Source organism: Centruroides vittatus, unplaced genomic scaffold (genome assembly GCF_030686945.1).
Source record: "Centruroides vittatus isolate TY-2023 unplaced genomic scaffold, ASM3068694v2 contig_680, whole genome shotgun sequence".
Classification (NCBI taxonomy): domain Eukaryota; kingdom Metazoa; phylum Arthropoda; class Arachnida; order Scorpiones; family Buthidae; genus Centruroides; species Centruroides vittatus.
In genome coordinates this window covers 1,964,088-1,986,018 of record NW_027122427.1, presented here as the reverse complement: position 1 = coordinate 1,986,018, position 21,931 = coordinate 1,964,088, and the positions used below count along the sequence as shown (strand labels likewise).

At 30.4% G+C, this 21,931-nt stretch overlaps 1 protein-coding gene across 1 annotated transcript in view; it reads left to right on the top strand.

Moving 5' to 3' along the window:
- Positions 1-21,931, top strand: part of LOC136980180 (zinc finger protein ZIPIC-like) — a 51,624-nt gene that overhangs the window by 9,786 nt on the left and 19,907 nt on the right. Inside the window, exons 2-3 of the mRNA XM_067276235.1 lie at positions 13,426-13,564; positions 14,202-14,314. Coding sequence (XP_067132336.1) covers positions 13,553-13,564; positions 14,202-14,314 — 125 coding nt within the window. The 5' untranslated portion in view covers positions 13,426-13,552. The remainder of the gene's footprint in view (positions 1-13,425; positions 13,565-14,201; positions 14,315-21,931) is intronic.

Here is a 21,931-nt window from a genome sequence, read left to right as displayed (position 1 = left end):
CTTATTATAACTTTAAAGTGACAATTACACATTAAAAATTAATATTTAAAGATTTCCTCATACTTTGCTTTATAGCATATTGCTTATTATCTATAATTTCTGTTCAGATGACCGTTTCAGTTATTGCTCATTATGCTTATAGTTCTTTATTATACACAAAATAACAAACCTGCATTGTAAATGTCTGTGATTAAAGCGTGTGGCAATAATATACTAGCAGATAGTGTGATTCTGTTTTGTTTTTTCTATGCTCAATGGATCATTCAACTGTAATCAAGCATTAATTACTTTGTGGACTTTATAAAATTGTTAGTTGTGTGATATCAGTCTTAAGTGTTTTTCAAAAGACTTTTGGCAGACTGTGGGAACTTGTCTAACTGGTACCTCTATTACCAAACCTATCCATTTATTAGGAATATTGAGAGGTACAATATTGAAAGTTATAACAGCCTAATGCTACAAAGTAAAACATCTTCAGCTAAGAAAAACAGTTCTCAAAAGTATCAGTGCGGAATAGAATGACAAGACAGAAGGGTGCTAGATGATTACAAAAAGTTATAAGACTATTTTTAAAGTGATTGCAGAGTTTAATGGACACTTTCAGGATCCAGTCTCCACAAAAACCATTCATCCCACCCATAGGAGGGAACACTGTAATCAAAAGTCTCAAGAATTTTTTTATTTAATTTTTAAAAAATGTCAGTGTTTTATTTAATCATTCCATCATCGAATATACAGACCCAAAGATCATCTCCAATTGCAGATAGAAACACATTAATCAAAAAAACTTTTTTTTTTTTTTTTTGATTGGTTTAATTCAAAAAATACAAACATTACTGGAATACAATTTTAAGTTTTTTTTTTTTGATTGTGAAGTATTCATTATATCAAAATACCACTTAGTAGACCGAAATAACTCATTGGAGAGAACTTCATAAACTGTGAGTATTCCTGGCAGGGCAGCAATTCAAAAGCTACTGATAACACCAGATAATGCAAAAACAGTGGTGTAATGAGTATAAATATGGGACCAAACTAAATAATGAGTGAAATCCGTCTAGTTCACTATTCAGGAGGACTTCTCATTGGTTCTTTCCTTAAATTTTAGTTGCTAATAAACACTATTCAAATATTACACTACAAAATAACTGGATAAAGAAGAAAAACTAACTTACATCTTAACACCATTCAATTCTTCATTTGACTTTTAAGGGAAGTTTGCACATATTTCATGTATTACAAAAGAAAGGACGAATGGCAAATTATAGAATGATATTGGAAATACTGGAATGTTGATGACTCACAGGAAAACTGTTGTTTGGGCCAATGAATCAATTTTTATACCTTTTGCACTAGGAGTTGCATTTACGTTGGAGGACTATATTTTTAGAAGAAAAAAAATTGGCCTGGAGCAGGACTCAAAGCTGTAACTGCCACCTGCAGTTGCAGGTTCGAATGGAAGTACAGGTAGTGTTAGTGGAGGGTTGGACAGTGTCTGGATAGCCTAACTATATTTTTATGTAATAAGTAGAATAGAATTTCATCTGAACAGAATATGTCGAGAGAATATCTATAAAACATATCAACAAGTGTGACTTCTAATTAGCATGATACAAAGAATCTGATTATAATAATCATTTTGGGAGTTGATTATACTGATAATAATAATTGACTGATAACATAAAGAGGATAAATAATACTATAAATTAGTGAAAATTTTTAATTTTGTTGATTATAGATAACGAGTATGTTAAAATAATTTAAAAATATATGTTTAAAACTTTGTTATTATTAAACATTAATTTATCCAGCATATTTTTCAGTAATTCACCCCGACAACCTTTTGAAAAAATTAGTAAAAGTTAATTGAAAACAAACGTTTTTGACCGTTAACTCGGTCTTCCTTGGGTTCTAACTATTGAGATTCGTTAAAAGTTCAAAACTCTTTCAGAACATATTCAAACTTTTGAATAGAACCGTTGCGCGTTTGTGTTGCCATGGTATCATATGTGCTGTTGACATACGTAATACGTGTGACGCAATAACACAATGTAATTACATTGCATATATAAACGAAGGGATAGGGATGTACTGTACATTTTAAATAGAGCTGTGGGGAACTTCCCCTTTGTAACAAAACTTCCATGCTTGAGAAATGTTAAGTGCATCTTTAGAATTGATGCAGGTTGTGCGCAGTTATTTTTTAGTACTGTCTTTAACATGGCATAGATAATTAAAGTAAGAATTACTAATAGTTAAATTACAGATATTGTATTACAAAGAAATAACAATTACATTGATTAGCATATTGGTTATTTTTATTCTTAACCAAAAGTATTATCAGCCATATGTTGAGATTGATAGTACAAAAAGACAACTTCAAAATAACTATTTACCTGAAGATAATGTTGGTGATAAACAAAAATCTGATTACATTATGCAAAGTTTTATCAGTGTAAGTGAAAATGTATGCTAGAAAAGATTAAAATATACAAAAACATAACATATTTAACTCAAGATTGAAAATACATATTAGAAGAAAATCTTAGTTAATTTTCTTTTTTTCATTACAGTAGAATTCACTCATTGTTATCAGAATTAATGTCCTAAAACATAAGTTATAGCTTATATGTTTTGGGACATTAAAAAAAACATTGAATATAAATTTGGGACAAAAAAAAATTTGATAGCACTTTCTTCTAATATGTATTTCCAATTTGAGTTTAAATATGTTATGATTTTGTATATTTTAATTCTTTTGATGCATATATTTTTACTTAGAAATATAAAATTTACATAAATTTTCTGTATTGAGAATTTTTTTTTTTCCTTCCTCCTTCCATATGAAGTCCTCATAACAATAAAATTTTTGTATTACAGTAGAGTCCTAATAATTCAAAGTGGATGGGACTGAGACTATCTTGAATTTAAAAAAAAAACCCTGAACAGGACCACAGCTAATCTGAGTTATAACTTATCTCATTTGGTAGAACTTTAATTGAACTATGTTATATCTGATCTATAATTAGTGTAAAAAACTTATTTCGATATACAAACAAAAATGTTATTCTTAGATCTTGGTTGCTTGCTGTTCTCTTTACTATATGTATTTTCTTAACATAAGGTTGCTGATGAAAACAAATCACACAGGAACACTTAATGAAAAAAGGCTTTTTCCACTAAGTGTTCCTGTGTGATTTGTTTATTTGTACAACGTGTTATCTCCCAACCTTATTTGTACAATGTGTTATCTCCCAAATAAATTTGGTTGTGATATCTCTGGTCCTTCTTGGTGTTGCATTTTGGATGGCCAGCAGTGTAGCTGAGTTTTGCCAAACTTTAGGTTCAATATAACATGAAATTGTTCATAATATGGTTAAAGATTGACTCCCAATTTCACATCTTTCAAATTTGATACTGATAAGAGACAAAAAATAGGCATCTTATATATTTTTGTTTTGTTACAGCAAAGTATATAAAATTTTGATACAAGTTCACTTACAATACAAGGAAAATTTTTTATCTCATTGCCTTTATTATATTGGCTTATTACATATTATGATTTATCTTTAATCTTTTAATTTAAAATATGAATGATTGTGCATACATAGTTTCCTGTTAATAAACTTTAATTTAATATTTAATAGAAATGTTTTAAAATGTTCTGTTTGTATTTGATAGAATTTCAATAATAGTCATTTATCACTTTAAAACATTTAATGCACTAAAGCAGTGGTTCTTAACCTTTTTATACTTGCGGCTCACCAAATATTTCATAATTTTTTGTGACCACCATTTTTTCAAATAATAATTTATATTTGTTAAATTATCTATAATAAATTGATTTTTTATTATTGCTTTATTTTTTTATATAATAAATGTAAATCATAACTTTATTATTTCATTATCTGTTTAAATAATAATCAAACTTCACAATTAAACATGAAAACTCATTAATTTTTAACAAAAAATAAAATAAGAAACATGTTGATAAATCAATCCAAAGTCGATGCTAAAACTAAACTAAAACTAAAACACCCACCACTTGTTGTAAAGATTTTGCATATCTTTGGCAAAAATATTTAAATTTTTAAAGCCTACTACTAAGCCTACTATTTTTCCTAATTATTTTTAAAATTCCAAGCATTAATAATTTCTTAGAATTACTTTGGAATAAAAGAAGTAAATACTGGGGTGTAAGTAGCATATTTGCATTTATTTCTTCTGTACTAACAAAGTTGTATGTAGGAAAAAATAAAAAAAGCAAGAAAAATAGTTTTTCTATTTAATTTCACTTTTCAATATGATATTCGGTTATACATCAATTTTCTTATATTCTGAAGGAAATTTTGCATAATTTGGCGGCCCCGTGGCAAACTTCTTACGGACCCCAGGGGGCTGCGGTCTCCCTGTTAAGAATCACTGCACTAAAGGATTAAGAAATAAATATACATATATAAACTTTAAATTAGCTTCAATATTTTAATCCACTGGTACTATACTTCAAAATATTGTTTTATAAGAAAGAACCAAACAATTTTGTTTAGAATAAATACAGTTATTTATATCCTATCTGTTGGTTCTATCAAGCTACCTTCAGAAAAAATCTACACCTTATAATATAATCAAGATAGGTTGATGATGATGATGATAATAATGATAACAATAAGCACAGAGCCCAAACAGTTAATGAGTTAAACATTTCACTGTATAATTAAATTATACAGTGAAATGTTTAATTGTAAAACAAGAAATATTATCTAGTTATACTCGGGATTGGAATATGTATTTACAGTAAGTTTTAAAATTGTACTTTATTGCTAAGAAATTTTAAGTTATACAGTAACTTATTTGTTTTGTTATTGTTACTTTTTAGTGTTTGGTAGTAATACTGCTGATGAGGGGCATGCTAGCCCAAAACATGTATAATATGTGTACAGAAAGTATTACTACATGTGATATAATAAAGAAATTTTGTTCTTTCCTGAACTAATTCTCATTACTGTGCCAATCTTTAAACACCAGTATAAAGTCCTATTAATAAGTAAAGTCCAAGCAGACAATTAACAATAATATTTCTGTGAGATAAGCAGAGGGTCAGGGGGAAAACCTCGCTAACCACTTACGCTGCATGGGTTGGTAAAACCCGACCTCGTTGTCGTTGGATGGCTAGGAGGGCAAAAGTGAGTGGGGAGGTGCATCAGTAAGTCGACAGGCGTCCTTACTTGGACAGGAGACAGGGTTTACAAATAACAATAAAGGTTTATTAAACAACAAAAGCAAACATACAATAAAGATACACATAAAATAAAGGTATACAGATAACTACTGCTAAAATGCGGATAAAATATCCCTATCGCTAATCACGATCTAACCAATAAATTAGTCACGTGCCTAACCTCGAGTGGGAGAGAGTTTACAAAGTCAACATACCTTAATATGTGGTCTGATGAACGTATGCGATGACCTCCTGGACTATGGAAGCTGGAATCAGTCTTATGTCTGGGACTGGAGACTCTGTATTCAGACCTTCCTGGACGATCACGCTCTTTCCAGAGTCGATCAGGTTTTTATACCATCGTTGTTGGCACTGAGCCAGTCTATTATTCAATGTTTGATAACTAATTTGCTGACTCGCGATGACTGGGACTTCTGTTTTCTCTTTCTGACCTGATCGCGATGACTTGGATTTTTGTTTTCTCTTTCTGATCAGATCGAATATGTAATCAACATCCGATCGATTTCCTATCGAACTTGCGGGTCCTGAACCCCTTTAAACTCTCGAATTTACGCCCTCAAAGCCTGCAGGCTCACATTTCTTTTTTAAAGCTTATATTTTACTTTTTTCCCCCAAAATAAAATGATTCATAATACAATGCATTAAATTTATATAAAATAAAATAATTTTAAGAAAATAAGTAAATCTTAAGAATAAATATACAATGCAGTCTGTAAAGAAAGATTCATTTGTAAAAACCAAGGGTACGTTGAATTCATTGATTCTTTTTCCATGTTAAATTACTGTAAACAAAGACCAGAACCACTTTTCTTAAGATCTTGCACCATTGACAACTTAGCTTTTAATTATTAATTATAGCATGTTAATAGTCTGATGAATTAGAGTAATCATTTGGCTTAGTACCATTAACAACTTTAAAAGACCATTTGTAATGTTCCTGGATTATCAGATAAATGACTTAGCTCCTTTGTGTATGCTGTTAGCAGGGAATTAAATTTGCATGTCATGAAACTATTTAAAAGTGTCAAAGCTAGCTTTAAGTTTGAGCAGTTATTTGAAGATTTGAAGTTGATTATTCAAATATCCTTTTGATGTCATACCAGTAATAGAATCTGCAGAATCTTACATATTGACAAATTTCAGGTGGGGTTGATGAACAATTGTCTTGTGATTGGAAAAAAAGCTAGTTGAAAAATATAATATTGATCAAAATACTGATATTAATAGTAACATTGTAGATGCAGATGCTAAAAACTAAGTTGTTTAAAAATAAATTGGTCTTATGTTGAAGGTAGTTAAATGTCAAATCTAACAAGAATTAAATATATTTTTTTTTAAATCTAGTATTTAGATTTGTGTTATTTAAATAAAGAACTTAATTAAAAAGCATTTGATTAATATTTTGTGTCAAAATTTGTGCGTAAAAATAATTACATAAGTGAAAGAAGACATCTGTAAAAAAAGACTACGTTTGTTCAGAACTACAGGTTGTCTTCATTTACAGGTTACACTATAGTAGAATCAGAATAGGTTTTCTAACTTCAAGCATCTTGTTTAATATGTTTTTCTTAAATGTAATAGGCTATTTACAGAGTAGGAAGTTTTTGGTTTCAGATTTTTAAATTTCTATGATGGTTTTAATTTAAATTAACATTTTTGGACAAAGATGTTGATCTTTATTTAACTAAATAGTCTCAAAATAGCATAACCAAAAAGTTACAGCTAATAGAAGAAGATGGAAGTGAGTTTCTGGCATTGTAAAAACATTTCCTCTTGGCTATGGCAGATATTCAGAAACTAAAGCCAAGTGAATTGCCTGGATTATTCATTGGGCTGTAACAAGGCTAATTTAATGATTAGATATAACTTGGCTGTAAGTAGTAGTTAGACTGCCATCTAATGATAAAAATAAATTTAATTATTAATTAGAACATTCTGAAAGAAAGATCAGTCTATAGCAGGATTCAATTTCACAATTCCTGTTTGACATACAGATTTATTGCTAGTTACACTATCCAGACACCTGCTCAATCTTTGCTTCCAAAGCTGTTAATTAATTAACTAATTCAGATATAACATATGATCACTCACAGCTTTTGGCAGTTCATTTGGTATTAGTAATTGAATTGGATTGATGTATATGTTGTTGCAATTCAGAAAGAAAAACCAAGCTTGTTTGGATGCCTAAAGGCTGCAATCCTATCACTGAACTAACTATGTAATACAGTTATTTTCTATTTTATATTTTTGGAACATGTTAGTTTCATCTTCAGATTAAAACAAAAGCAAAAGATAGAATTAAGGAGCATTAAAAACACATAAAGTTAGAATTAATGTTATTCTAGTATAGTGATTTTCAATCAAATGTGCCATGAACATTTTTCAAGGGTATTAAATAAATTATTTTTGAAAGAAGTCCTTTTTATTATTATTTTTGAAAGAACGAGTTTACTGTACTGGTACATGTTATAATCAATTTATAGAGGTTTTAATTTTGAGTTTTTCATTGTTATAATAAACATATACATAATGTAGTAAAAGCTATATATTCATAAGCAAAATACTATGTACATAACATCGGGTTATTTCATTTAAAATGAAATTTTTAACTTAGAAATAGGCCTAGTGGGACATTGGGCAGGTTTCTAAAGGCAATTATTTTTGCCACTTTTTAATGCAAATTAAGACTTAATATTAATTGCTTTTCTTATGTAAATGAGAATTATTAATTTAAATAATTATTTTTGTAACCTGCTTTTATTTTAAGAAGAAACAATACTGTTTTATTTAATTCACAAAAAATAGACAAAAAGAATTAGGTTAAGTGGCAAGTAATGTGGTGATAGAATGTTTGCAAACAACATTAAATCACATGATGTTCTTCCAAGGAAATTAATTATGAGTTCAGGTGTGCTGTGAGATAAAAAAAAGGTTGAAAAATATTGCTCTAGTAGAAGAGGTGCTAAATAGGAAGAGCCAAGTCAAATGATACTTGTTTAATGGTATTGGTCTCAAATGGAGTTTCATTTGAGATTAAGATAAGAGTTTGTCTTTGCAACAGCCAAAATGATCTGATAATTGATAGGAAGGAATGTTTATGTCTAAACCCTATGAAATAACTCATTGAAAACTATATAAAATAAAATTTGAGATTTTACATATTCAGCATTTTAATATATACTCATTGCCTTAAAAATTAGTGCACAAAGGAGTTGTTGTTGTGTTGTATTGCTGAAAAACTTGGCATGCAGATAAGTCTCAAGCAGATATGGAAATGATTAGTTATAACATGATGACTCATTGCATAATGCCAGCAGAGGGCATTAAAGTGCATCCCCCTTGGCCTATAAAAAAAATGTGCAAAGGCATCCTGCTTGTAATTTACCTGTTGCACAGGGATGCTCTGTCTCTAGAGATACCTTTATGTCACAATTGAAGACCACATGAATAACTAACATGAGTTTGAGAGGAGAAAGATCATCAGGTTGAAAGAAGCTGGATGGTCATCTTGCCAAATAGCTCGCTACCTAGATCGTTCTGATACCACTGTGAGGTGGTGTTGGGACCTGTGGACAAGAGAGAGCTTGCACACATGGTGCCCAGGCTCAGGATCAGGCTGCCCCTGGCAGACCACTAGCCTGAGAAGACTGCTGGTCCTCTAATAAGCATGCACATAGCCAATCATATTGTTGTCTGCCATCTGGATGCAGATGGTACCATCATTACAGGCCCCTGTGTCTATCTTTTACATTTTGAGGCATCTGGGTGAGGAACATTTGGTAGTGCGATGGCCATTACACTGCCATTGACAGCCATCATCATCACCTCCACTTGGAGTAGTTTCGCTCCCAATAGGATTGCACCACAACAGAATGGAATCAGGTCATTTACAGTGATGAATCCAGATTCAGCTTGGGCACTGACAATGGCCATGTTCACGTCTGGAGACTCTGTCATTAATGCCTCAATTCTGCCTACACTTTGGTGTGGCACATCACCCCCACAGCTGATGTGATGGTTTGGGGTATCATCACATAGGACTGCCAGTCATCTCTAGTAGTGATCTAAGGGATCATGACAGCCCAGCAGTATATTAGTGACATCCTGCAGCCACATGTGTTCCCTCTTGTGGCAGGACATTTTCCAACAGAACAATGCTTAAATACACACGAGGGTATCACAGGACTGCTTCCACCACATTGCCACACTTCCCTGGCCTGCCTGGTCTCCTGATTGGGTGATTGAACATATCTAGGATCACCTGGGATGTCAAGTTGGACACTCTAGGAGTTTGGCTGAACTAGAGGACTGCTTGCAGCAACTGGATTGAGATGCTGCAGGACACCTTAAGGCACCTGTATGCCTCCAGTTATGCCCATATCACATTATGTATTCATGCTACATGTGGCCCAACAGGGTACTAGAACCACCTTTTATGTGTAGGTTTTTTTGCAATAAATGATTATTTTGCTTTCATTTTGTAATCACTTGTATCATTGTTACACTCGCATGTGTACAATTTTGTTTGATTTTGACAACTCCTCGGTTCACTAATTTTTATGACAATGAGCATATTTTATAAAACCTATTATATGTTTATTGTAATGGTTTATTATAATACATTAAAGAAATTGTTAAAGTGTAGCTTATTATATTCATACATTATTCCATTTTTGAATGTAACCCCACTTAGGAGTATATCAGACCAAAACCATTGGAAACCTTACTGATTAAGTAATTAAAACCTATAAATAAGCCAGTTTTACATCCTTTGGAATTTTGGTTAATATCATATGATTTGTGCCGTTAATTTACAAACAGAATTAAAGAAATAAAGTACAGAAGTAATAAAATATATCTTGCTTTGTACTTCACTTTAAATAATTTCAGACTGGTTGTCTGAAATTTTTTGCAATTTCAGCAGTTGGTTTAATTGCATTCAAAACATAAGAATTTTCTATGTTTCTAATACATCGTCATGGTTTCAAAATTAAATTCCTAAAGAGGACATACTTGTAAATGTTGAAATTGTTTAGAATTTTAAAATTTATGAGAAAAGTTCTAAAAGTTTCACAAGAAGTTAACAGAAGAAAACACAGGGCTATTTCATATTTTGTCATCCTACATCCTTTTCACACCTTAGGAACAGTCTTAATTAAAGTGGAATCGACCATTTATTGTCGACTCATCTGCCTCGATATGTAAAATGTAAAAAATTTTCTGTCAGCAATGTCTAAAATAAATAGAACATTAATAAAATTATTAAAAATGTAATTATCATCCTGGCTAGTAAATAGCCAGAATGATAATTACATTTTAAATTTACAAGAAAATTTTTTAAATTTTACAAGAAATTAACAGAAGAAAATACTATGGGGGCTCAGAGGCCATCAAAAATAAGATTATGCAAGTTTAGGGTAGGGCCCTGCCATCAGGTGTGTTTTGTGTGTCCAACAAAACACACTGGTGGCAGGACCTTACCCTAAACTTGTATAATCCTATTTTTGACAGCCCTCCAGCCCTCACAATACTTTTTCTTGTAAATTTTAAATGTAATTATCATCCTGGTTTTTTACTAGTTTTATTAATGTTAGAATTTTATTTATTTTTTTATTAAAGTATGTATAAATTAACATTAAATACTGGATTAATTATCTTAATGAATTATATTTAGTAATGTTTGCTATAGTAAAGTGGCTTTATTGAATAATTAATAGAATGAATATTATCTGTATTTCAGATATATTTATAGAATATATTTTATTTTGAAAGTAAACATTTGTATTATGCTGAGATATGAAATGTACTATACATAACATACTTTCTTGTAGTTTACATACGTACTGTGGATGTCACACTGACAGTAGATCTAATTCAAGCGAAAAATTTGTCAAATGCCTTTTGTGTGATTTGTTGCTTGAATTAGATATACTTTCTTGATTAAACCCAAGGAGTTTATTTTTAAAACATATGTATGTCCTGAGTGTTTCCAATGTTTGCATTTATTACCTTGCAACAAGACACAAGTGAGTAAAAATTGAAAGAAGTACCTAAATTACAAACTTCACTCGTGACTACCGGTACATATAAAGTCTAATCCAGCAACTTCAACCATTAACGAACCTGAAGAAGATCTCGATGGAGATTCGAAAACGTTAGTTTTTTCTGTTAATTTTCGTCGTTTGTACCGGAAATTTAAAGGTTGAAGTTGCTGGATTATACCTAAATTACCTATACATTTCTAAACTATCAAAAATATTTATTGACCATTTATTACAGCATTTGAAGTACTTACTGTTTTCATAGTTAATCTGATTCAGTGTCTTCCAGTTTAGTTGTTGCATTGTCATTCATGTCTGCTTTGATGTCACTATAGGAATCAAGATCTTGACTACCACCTGGTTCAAACATATCATCATTTTCCAATTTGAATTTCCCTGAGTACCCTTCAGCCAATAAGCTCTTGGCTTATAATCTCAATTACAACTTTCTGATGCTCAATATTTGACAGCGTTTGTAATTTTATTTCAAAAAAGTTTCTGTGAATGTTGGAATAGAAAGTGCTGTCATCTCTAGACAATTGAAGAAACAGAATATTAGTTATATTCCATACCTGTCACTTTAAACTACATTACCCTATACAGCCGTGGTTCTCAATCCATGGTCCATGGGTGTTTCATGAATCCACTTCAAGTGTTGTTTAAAAAACTCAAATCTACAATTAAAAATTGTTGTAAAAGAAAAATCAATACAATGTAAAATAATTTTTTTATGGGAATGTAATCAGCAAAATCCAATGACATTATATACAAGTACTAGACTGAGTGCGCTCTTGATTTCAAAAAGGTTTGCCAACCCTGCTTGAAAGCTGATGTATTGTAAGCGTTTCATGGGGGAAAAAAAATGTCAAAGTTTAGTGTTCCCCAACTTCAAAAAGATTGAGAATCACAGCTATACAATGCAGTACTTCAACATGTTTCTCATGCTTTTCAACCTAGGATTTATTTTTAACAGTGTATTTATTTAAATAACAGAGTTTAATTAAGATATATGGTATAAATAAATATGTACTGTACATTTCATAGTTGATGCTAATATACAATATAAAACTACAGAATAAAAAAGTATAAAGTTATATGCTAGTAATAATAAAAATATGACTATATTTTTAATTATTTATATTTTGTAAATAAACAATACCTTTCAACCTGTTACGGGTGTGTTGTTCCATGATGATGAAAAAAAAAAGTTTGTTACTAACATTTTCGAACCTAACAGGTTCTTCCTCAGGTAACGTTGAATTCCTGATAGAATGCAGATCGACAAAAAGGAACACAATTTGAAACTCGAACACGTGCCTCTTGATTACATCTTCCTGGGCATGCACTCTTCAGTGATTGAAGTTATTTATAGATAGCCTGCCACACTACTGATAGTTATCTCTTCTTTGTGATTGATGCAATTATTATTATTGCTGAGGCTAGCTACGTAGATGCATGTGGCCTCTAACCATCTGAGGTGTGGTGCAGATAACTCTCACTTGATTAAAATCTGGCTCTATGTCTGGATCTGAGCCGTAAATGGTCAGAGCAATGGTGGTCCTCTCATTCTGTATATCAGCTGAGTGTTCTTTCAATCTAACACCTAAGGAGTGCTTTGTAGAGCCTATGTAGACTAGGTTTCTATCGCATCTATGATTTTTAATTGGGATGCTGCATACACTGGGGAGTCTTTCCGGGTCAGGATTGTCCTTTCCGTTATGGAGGATGTTAAATATGGAAAGACTCCCCAGTGTATGCAGCATCCTAATTAAGGATCATAGATGCGATAGAAACCTAGTGATCTCAATTATTTCTTTAGGCCATTCTGTGAGATTGAGTCAGTCTCTTTGACTATTACTTCTTAGAACATGTTCAACTAGTGCAGCTTTTCAATTTTCTTGTTTACATCCTATCAATGTTTTGTATTTCTTCATGTTACTGATATAGTATTTTTCTCTCTACTTTTGACATTTCTCATTATGATTATATAAATGCTGGCAATTTTAAGAAGTGAGGATATATCTTTAATATTGGTAGCAAGTGATAGTGATTTATTATTTACTTGAATTTATTATGCATATTATGATATACAAAATGACTTTTCTCTTATTATGATATTCAGGTAATTAATTTCTTTATTTATAGATTATAAGCAACAATGAAGATGTTATATATAAATTTGTGAGACTGCCATCATTAATTTTTTTACCTAAGAAGACCTAAGAAGATTTTATATATAAAAATGTTAATTAGCACAAACTTTTAGACAATCATGGAATGGAAAGTAAGTAGTTTTTTATGAAATAATTATAAAATTTGAATGATTTTTTTTTTGTATTCTTTATTAAATATAAAGAATTCATTATTTTTCAAGAATTCATTATTTTAATTTATAATAATCAGTGATGAAATTGACTCAAATTATAAACGAGTTTAAAATTATGGAAAAATAATTATATATTGCACAGATTTTTTGCATAAAAAATTAAGGTGTAATACAGAATGAATTTTAAAAGAAAAATAAATAATATTTATAAGAAAAATATGAAAGTAATATATTGTATTAGAAAATATAATTGAAATAATAATAATAATAAAAGTCTTATGATTGGTTATACATCTTTTGCAAAAAGATGTGTATAGGAGATGTTGTGTACACAATAAACAAGTAGATAAATAAATGCAAAAAATAATTGAATGTGTAGATTATAAATAATAAACTTAAGCAGTTTGAGAGAATGAAATAAAAAATGGAGTATGATACAAAAATAATTGATGCTGAATCAGTTAAGATTCAAAAATATTCAGCTGAAAAATGAATTTTTACATCATTATTTAGTTATTTTTAAGTTCTGTTTAATTTATTTATATTGACTATATTACAATTTTGAACTAAGGTTTTGTTTCTGATTATTTTATAGGTTGATACATTTACTTTTGACAATGGCATATCTTCTGATCTTTTATTTGGTGATACGCCATTACCCTCGTTATCACCAGAAATCACGCATACGGTTTCTTCATCATTCAACAGGCAAGAATATTATTTTATTTAAGTAATATATATTTGTGTGTGTAAGTGTGTGTGTGTGTGTGTGTGTGTGTGTGTATATGTATATATATATATATGCGTGTGTGTGTGTGTACATACAATATGTAATATTTTGATTTAATGTAATTAATCACAGTGCCAACTGGGGACAATTCCTATGCCCATGGCCTAAGTTTATATGTAAGTACATTGCCAGGTGAAACGTTAGCTGGCTGAGTGCCATTGTGGAGCTGTACTTAGGCCATGGGCATAGGAGTGGTGCCATGATTAACTGCTTAAGGTTATATCTAAATTTAAATACATCTGGAAGCAAAAGCTTGCTCAGGGTCTGGGTGGCACAACTGGCATGTGCACCGCATGGTAAGCAGAGGTTGCAGGTTCAATCCATGCCCCAGGCCAGTTCTTTCTTCCAGATGATTATAAATTACTTAATAAATTAATAATTATAATTTTAGTAATTTAGATAAGAGATGATGCCTAATGTCTACCTTTTAGTACTAAATTATTTAGTATTAATCATTAAAATAGCAGATTTATAGCCTGATTATTTAAGGTGATTGTTTGGCTATGTATCTATAATAATTCAAGTTTTAAATTTTCTATACCATAATTTAATTTAATTTTTATTTATTAAACTACTTTCATAATTGATAGCTGATTTTATATATATGTCTGATACAAAATACAGGAAATCCTTGTTAGTTTGAAATTTAAGGGATGAAATAATTGTGACATTGAATTATCAAGTTTTGAATTATTCAAGATTTACATATATGTGTACAATGCCAAATTCCATGTAATTGATGTAATTTATTAAGCAAACAGAATAGGAATACATATACAGAACACTATTTTCGTTAATTAAAAATTAATAATAATAATTTAAATGTGAATATAAACAGCACATGTCCAGTGAGAACCTCACAGGTTGCCAGATAGGTTTTATAAAAAGTAAAGCAGAATTCCTTGAAATGAAGCCCAGATTACTTTTAAAATGGCCCAAAAAATAGTAAGTTGCCCAAATTAGCCTAGAGTTTTACAAATATTTCAATCTGCTACTTGTAACCCAATCTTGCAATTCTGAAACCCAGCCATATTTTATGAAGTAAGAGAAAAAAAGGGGTAGTCTGTGAGTAAGGTGACATCTGAAAATGTACTATTATTATAAAAGCAAAGCCATGTTGATCAGATTAAAGTTGTTCTTGGTCTATTGTTCTCTTATAGTATGGAGGCACATGGATCTAAACAAACGAGTTAACATACACATATCACAGTTCGGATAGAATTTTCACTTTGAATGTCAAAGTAGCCATATTTTGAACTAACCAAATTCCTTAACATGTAAATCTCGATATCCCTGGCTGGGACGAAAGTACAGTTATGAACTAACAGGATTTCAAACTATCCAAGATCAAATTAACAAGGATTCCTTGTATTGAATTCTTAATTGAACTTAGGATATATATTTTTACTAGTTTTAATTTTTAAAAAGTTATGATCTATATAGATTTTTTTCACTTTGTAGCAAGTTTTTTTTTTCTATTTTACTGAGTTCAAATTAAAAAATATATTTGAATGCTTTTTCACAGATATATTAATGAAAATAACAAATATTACTTTAAAAATTTTATTATTTCATCTTAAATTATTACAATCACTTATCATTAACATTACACTTCAAATGATGATAAAAACATACAATTGGAAACATACTAAATTGATTTAGTTTTAAATGTGATTTCTTTAAAACTTGTTGTCCCCAGCAAAATATTTACTGTGAAAATTATGAAATTACAAATAGATAGGAAAATAAAGAAGCAAACAAATTTATTACATAAAATTTATTATTATAAGACTTACAAAAAATTTCTCAGTATACAAAATTTTCTGTGTGAATAATTTTACAGTTAGGTAAGTATTCATTTTTCTATGCAAAGTAAGTCTACAGCATTTAATTGCACTGCAGTTTTTTAATTGTAGATTTATAGATTTCCACTGTCATCAGTTTGTCCTTCCTTAATCGTAGCAGTTAGGTGCCAGAGACCCTATCTCATCTATCTAAAGGGGCCCACACACGTTCAGGAAAGCCTTTGAGGAATAACTGTGCAGGCCTGGCCTTGAGGAATTCCCGTTAGTGTGTGGGGTGAAACTGTACAGTTTCAGTGACCTGAACAGTCTGCCGGAATAGAAACGAAAAACCATTTGATTTTCCTTCACAGTTTTGGACTGCGCAGGCTGACCGTAACATATGTGCCATCGTGTCGTTCAGTTGTGAGAACAATGTCTCGTGAATGTTTGGAAGAATTATTTTTTATAACCTTTTTAACTTTTATTATTTATAACCTGAAAATTTTTCAGGTTATAAATTATTTTCAGATCAAAAATATCTCAAGTAAATTAAAATTATAAATAATTTTAATATTTAGAAAACTTCTCAGTTCATTTCTTTAGTTTTCATAAAACATCTTGATACTTTATAATATCATTTTCTTTTACATTTTAAAAAATTTATTGTTTTAATATCCAAGTATATTAAAACATGACAACTTAAAATAATATTTTAACAATAGGACAAAGTAAAATAGGGGAATAGTTTAATATAATAATTATTTAAATTATATTTGTTACTTATTTATTAAATATCTATACAATGTATGATTTTGAAAATATCTATTTTTTATTCAATTAAGAATTGTTTGTAAGATAGAATATTGCAAAAAGAATAATGCTTTTTAAAATATTTGTGGTAATAACAATTCTTTTTAATATTATCTGATCTTGGACACCCAAGAAGTTTGATGTCTAAATAACTGTAGTGCCAGTTTTTAAAAAGATTTCTTTTCCTATCTATCCACCTTTAAATAAAAATAATTCTGTATACATTGAGAAATAATTTAATAAGTTTTCTAAATTACTATGTTCGATCCAGCCAGTTATATCCGATGGTTTCTCGACTATAAAATTTAACCCATGAATTTTTTTGGTAGTTAAATTGACTTTCCATTGATCTTTAGCTGATAATTGATGCTTTTTATCAGAATCTATAGCCCATGATTTCTCTTGAAAAATTAATTTTATGATCTGAAATAATGCCATTAAAAAATTATTCATATGAAAAATTAATTAGTGCTACCCAAACCACCACTACTACTACTACTCTTTACACATAGACTTCTATGCACATGTTTTTTCCTGCGAGTTTTAATACAATTTGTTGCCAATAAACATCCAAGAACAGCCAGTACATCGTCATTGGTTGACTGACTAACTGAGAGATTTTCTTCCTCGTGTGTGGGCGACAGGAAATTCAGAATTTCCTCAAGGCCAGGCCTGCACAGTTATTCCTCAAAGGATTTCCTGAACGTGTGTGGCGCCCTTAAGCTTTCTATATGGTGAAATCTATTTGCAATTCATTAAGGATAATTTAAGTATGAATTACATTTATATTTTATACATCATTTTGAAACTTATTTAATACAGATATCTATCCCTTGCTTAATGCAGGATTTGATTAATGCATGAAATTAATTGCTGCAATTCCTTTATATACAGAAGTTTTCATTCATACAGCTTTAACAGCTGTCTTTACTTAACATAGATACTGTATTTGATTAATATGATTCTGATATATGCAATAGCATTGAGGGATTAATTAACCATGTTAATCTAGGATACCTGTCTACATTAACCCTATTGCATCTATTTTACTGATTCATTTACAATAATTAGAAATGAAAACATGTTCAATCTCACTCTTGCAGTAGTGACATTCCTCTGTCATTCTAGCTATTGAACTTCCCCTGTCCAGTATAAAAATGTTTCTGAAAATAACTTCAATTTGACATTCTTTCATTGATTTCCAATTATTTTTAATTATTCAAGAATTGTTTAGTTGACAATGTCACAATAAGTAAACATTTTTGAATAATTAAAAATAATTGGAAATCAATGAATGTTAATTTGAAGTTATTTTCAGAAACATTTTTATACTGAACAGATGTAAGTTCAATAACTAGAATGATGGAGGAATGTCACTACAACAAGAACAAGGTAGTGCATATTTTCACTTCTAAGGGTATGTCCTATGTGGTAGCATCCAGCAACTGTGGGCAGACAGGATCTTTGTATGCACCTCCAACTCACCAGCGACCTTTTCAGAGTGAAAGCATGTTATTTACAAAATGGTGGCGAAAATGATTCGGAGAATGCTTGCTATGCAAAATATGACAAGCATTAAAATGGTAAATTTGAAAGATAAATGTTATCATTAACTAAATACACAATAAATATAAAGAATCTTCATAGAATATGTTAACCAAAAAAACTTTCTCTTTAAATATAAAACATAACACATGGCCGACGGTAATACATTGTATAAATATATAAAAAAACAACGTTTAACAAATTACTTTGCTTTTCGTTTATTCTTCCGTCGTTCGCTACCAGTTGACCAGTCCACATTTCCACAAATACAAAGGCGACCTTTCTTTATAGGCTACTGCCGACGTAACAAAATGTAAAATAGGTAAAACGTCCTCTGGAGCTATCGCCACTTTCCGTAAAAATTACAATTTAAATATAAAACATAACACATGGCCGACGGTAATACATTGTATAAATATATAAAAAAACAACGTTTAACAAATTACTTTGCTTTTCGTTTATTCTTCCGTCGTTCGCTACCAGTTGACCAGTCCACATTTCCACAAATACGAAGGCGACCTTTCTTTATAGGCTACTGCCGACGTAACAAAATGTAAAATAGGTAAAACGTCCTCTGGAGCTATCGCCACTTTCCGTAAAAATTACAATTTAAATATAAAACATAACACATGGCCGATGGTAATACATTGTATAAATATATAAAAAAACAACGTTTAACAAATTACTTTGCTTTTCGTTTATTCTTCCGTCGTTCGCTACCAGTTGACCAGTATATATTTATACTTTCTCATTCTGTTTTCATTCATCTACAAAAATCAGTCATTTTCTTCTTTAGAAGTGCGAGCATTGAAAGCAGTGATCAAACTTGCTTGGTAGCTGCTTCTTGTATGCGTGTGTAGAAGCGTCATCTGATGGTTGCTGTCTGCTGAATGTGGTTACTCTGGACATGCACATTTGCTTGAACCAGTTTGTCCACTCTGCTTGGAAGCATATTCATACCCACAGTTGATGCTGTCGCATAGGCTGTACCCTAATTATTGTAAATGAAAATAAGAATAAAATAAATGCAATAGGGTTAATATACATTAACCCTACTGCATCTATTTCAAAATGATGTATAAAATGAAATTGTTATTCATACTTACATTATCCTTAATGAATTGCAAATAGATTTCACATTAGCATAGTCTCTATATAAAGATGTTTCCAATTATAGTTCGTACAGCTATAAATGTAGCCTTATTACTCCTATAAGAACTGTACCTGTAAAACTATCAACCTTATATTCATCTTAAATGATCTTCAGGAAGTTCATTCTTTTAGAATGTAATTTCCTGATGAAGATCATTTTAAGATGATTGAAACATTTGAATAAAAAAATTTTTACCACATTAGATGGTTGTAGGGTTGATAGTTATACAGAATTAGTCATTTAGAATCAGAAGAAAGATTTTTAATTCTTTTCATCCTAAAAGCACTTAAGACTTTTTCCCATGCTTAAAGTGAGAGTAAAGTGAACCTTGATCCAATGCATCTGAATCAAACCATATATGAAAATTTATAAGGATCTAGGCTGGAATTAAAGTCATTTCCCTGAAAGTTTATAAATTGTCTTTACTGTCTCAACCATCCGGTCATTAAAGAGAATATTTTGACAATTTGCATTAGAAGATATTTTATATATTTCAAATTTATTTAAATATTGTTATATTGTTTTCTGCTTTGTACTCATTCCATTGAGATGATTGCATTTCTCTGGATGATAACATATTTTATATTTTTATGTTTAAAATGTCTGTTGTACTTTTTTATTTTCATAAATGATTTTGATTACTTATTGTATTATGCTAATTTTAATGTTTTTTCTTTCTATGTTATAATAATTATAATTTAGGAACATTGATTATATTTCATATTCAATAAATAAACTATTAAAAACAAAAACCTTGATATTTCCAGCAATAAATTATTTAATAATAACATTTTCGACTGTTTTAAACAGCCTTCGTCAGTTAAAACGAACTTAAAAAACAAAAGAATGCAGTAAAATAGAACCCAAGCAATACAAATATTTAAAATTCAAATTAATTCCAAAGTAAAAATGCCGTCGTATATTAGAAACTAACAAATTGCGCATGCGCTAAATATCGTAGTAAGAATAAAAAGTAAAAATAAAATAACAAACTACTGCCGCAAAAACATTTCTATTACAAGAAAAAACGTTATGCACTTCGGTAAAACGATTTCCATGCAGTTGATAAACCATCTGCGTCCCTATGGTTAATACAACCCGTGTTAACGTGGGCTTTGTAGATTTCCAGCTTTTCTAGATGTTTCACGAAATCAACAAAAACTCATATGGTTTGACTTTAGCGCTGGACCAAGAAAGTGCTTCTAATGTAAATTTCCTTGATCTTTCAATCACATGCAAGGAGGGTCAAATATGGATGGACATTTATAAAAAACCCAGCTATCAGCCCATTATTATACCAAAAAATTCTTTCAATCCGATGAATTTTAAATATGCAGCTTTTCATGCCTGGATCAAGCATGCTCACACGCATTGCACCAGTGTTATTGACACCTATAAGGAATTAAGTTACATTTGCACTGCAGCATTACAACACGGATATCAGAGTAAGGAGATTGAGGGGCTTATCGACAAATTTCAGAAGACAAAAAATCGGCAACTTCCTCCTATGAATCAAGGAAGAAAAGTGATTCTCAATTATTTTCCTTTCTTGCACACGATGATTAAGAAAGTAGCCATAAATAACAACATAAGGTTGTTGTATCGACGTAATCCTACAATATATCGATTATTGAGAAACGACAAGAAAAAAGAAAACCAGAGTTTTAAGACGGGTATATTCTATACCTTTAAAGGATCGTCAGTTTAATACAGATCTGGTATACGTTGGTGCAACTATGAGACATTTAAAGCAGAGGCTTAAGGAGCATAGATACTCCATCAATAAGAGCTTGGATACTACTGTGCTAGCAGCTTTTGCTAAGCATCAAGATGTCGACGTTCATTGTGACAAAGCGTCTATCATTAGGGCCACGACCAACAAACAAATGCTGAAACATCTAGAAAAGCTGGAAATCTACAAAGCCCACGTTAACACGGGTTGTATTAACCATAGGGACACAGATGGTTTATCCACTGCATGGAAATCGTTTTACCGAAGTGCATAACATTTTTTCTTGTAATAGAAATGTTTTTACGGCAGTAGTTTGTTATTTTATTTTTACTTTTTATTCTTACTACGATATTTAGCGCATGCGCAATTTGTTAGTTTCTAATATATGACGGCATTTTTACTTTGGAATTAATTTGAATTTTAAATATTTGTATTGCTTGGGTTCTATTTTTCTGCATTCTTTTGTTTTTTAAGTTCGTTTTAACTGACGAAAGCTGTTTAAAACAGCCGA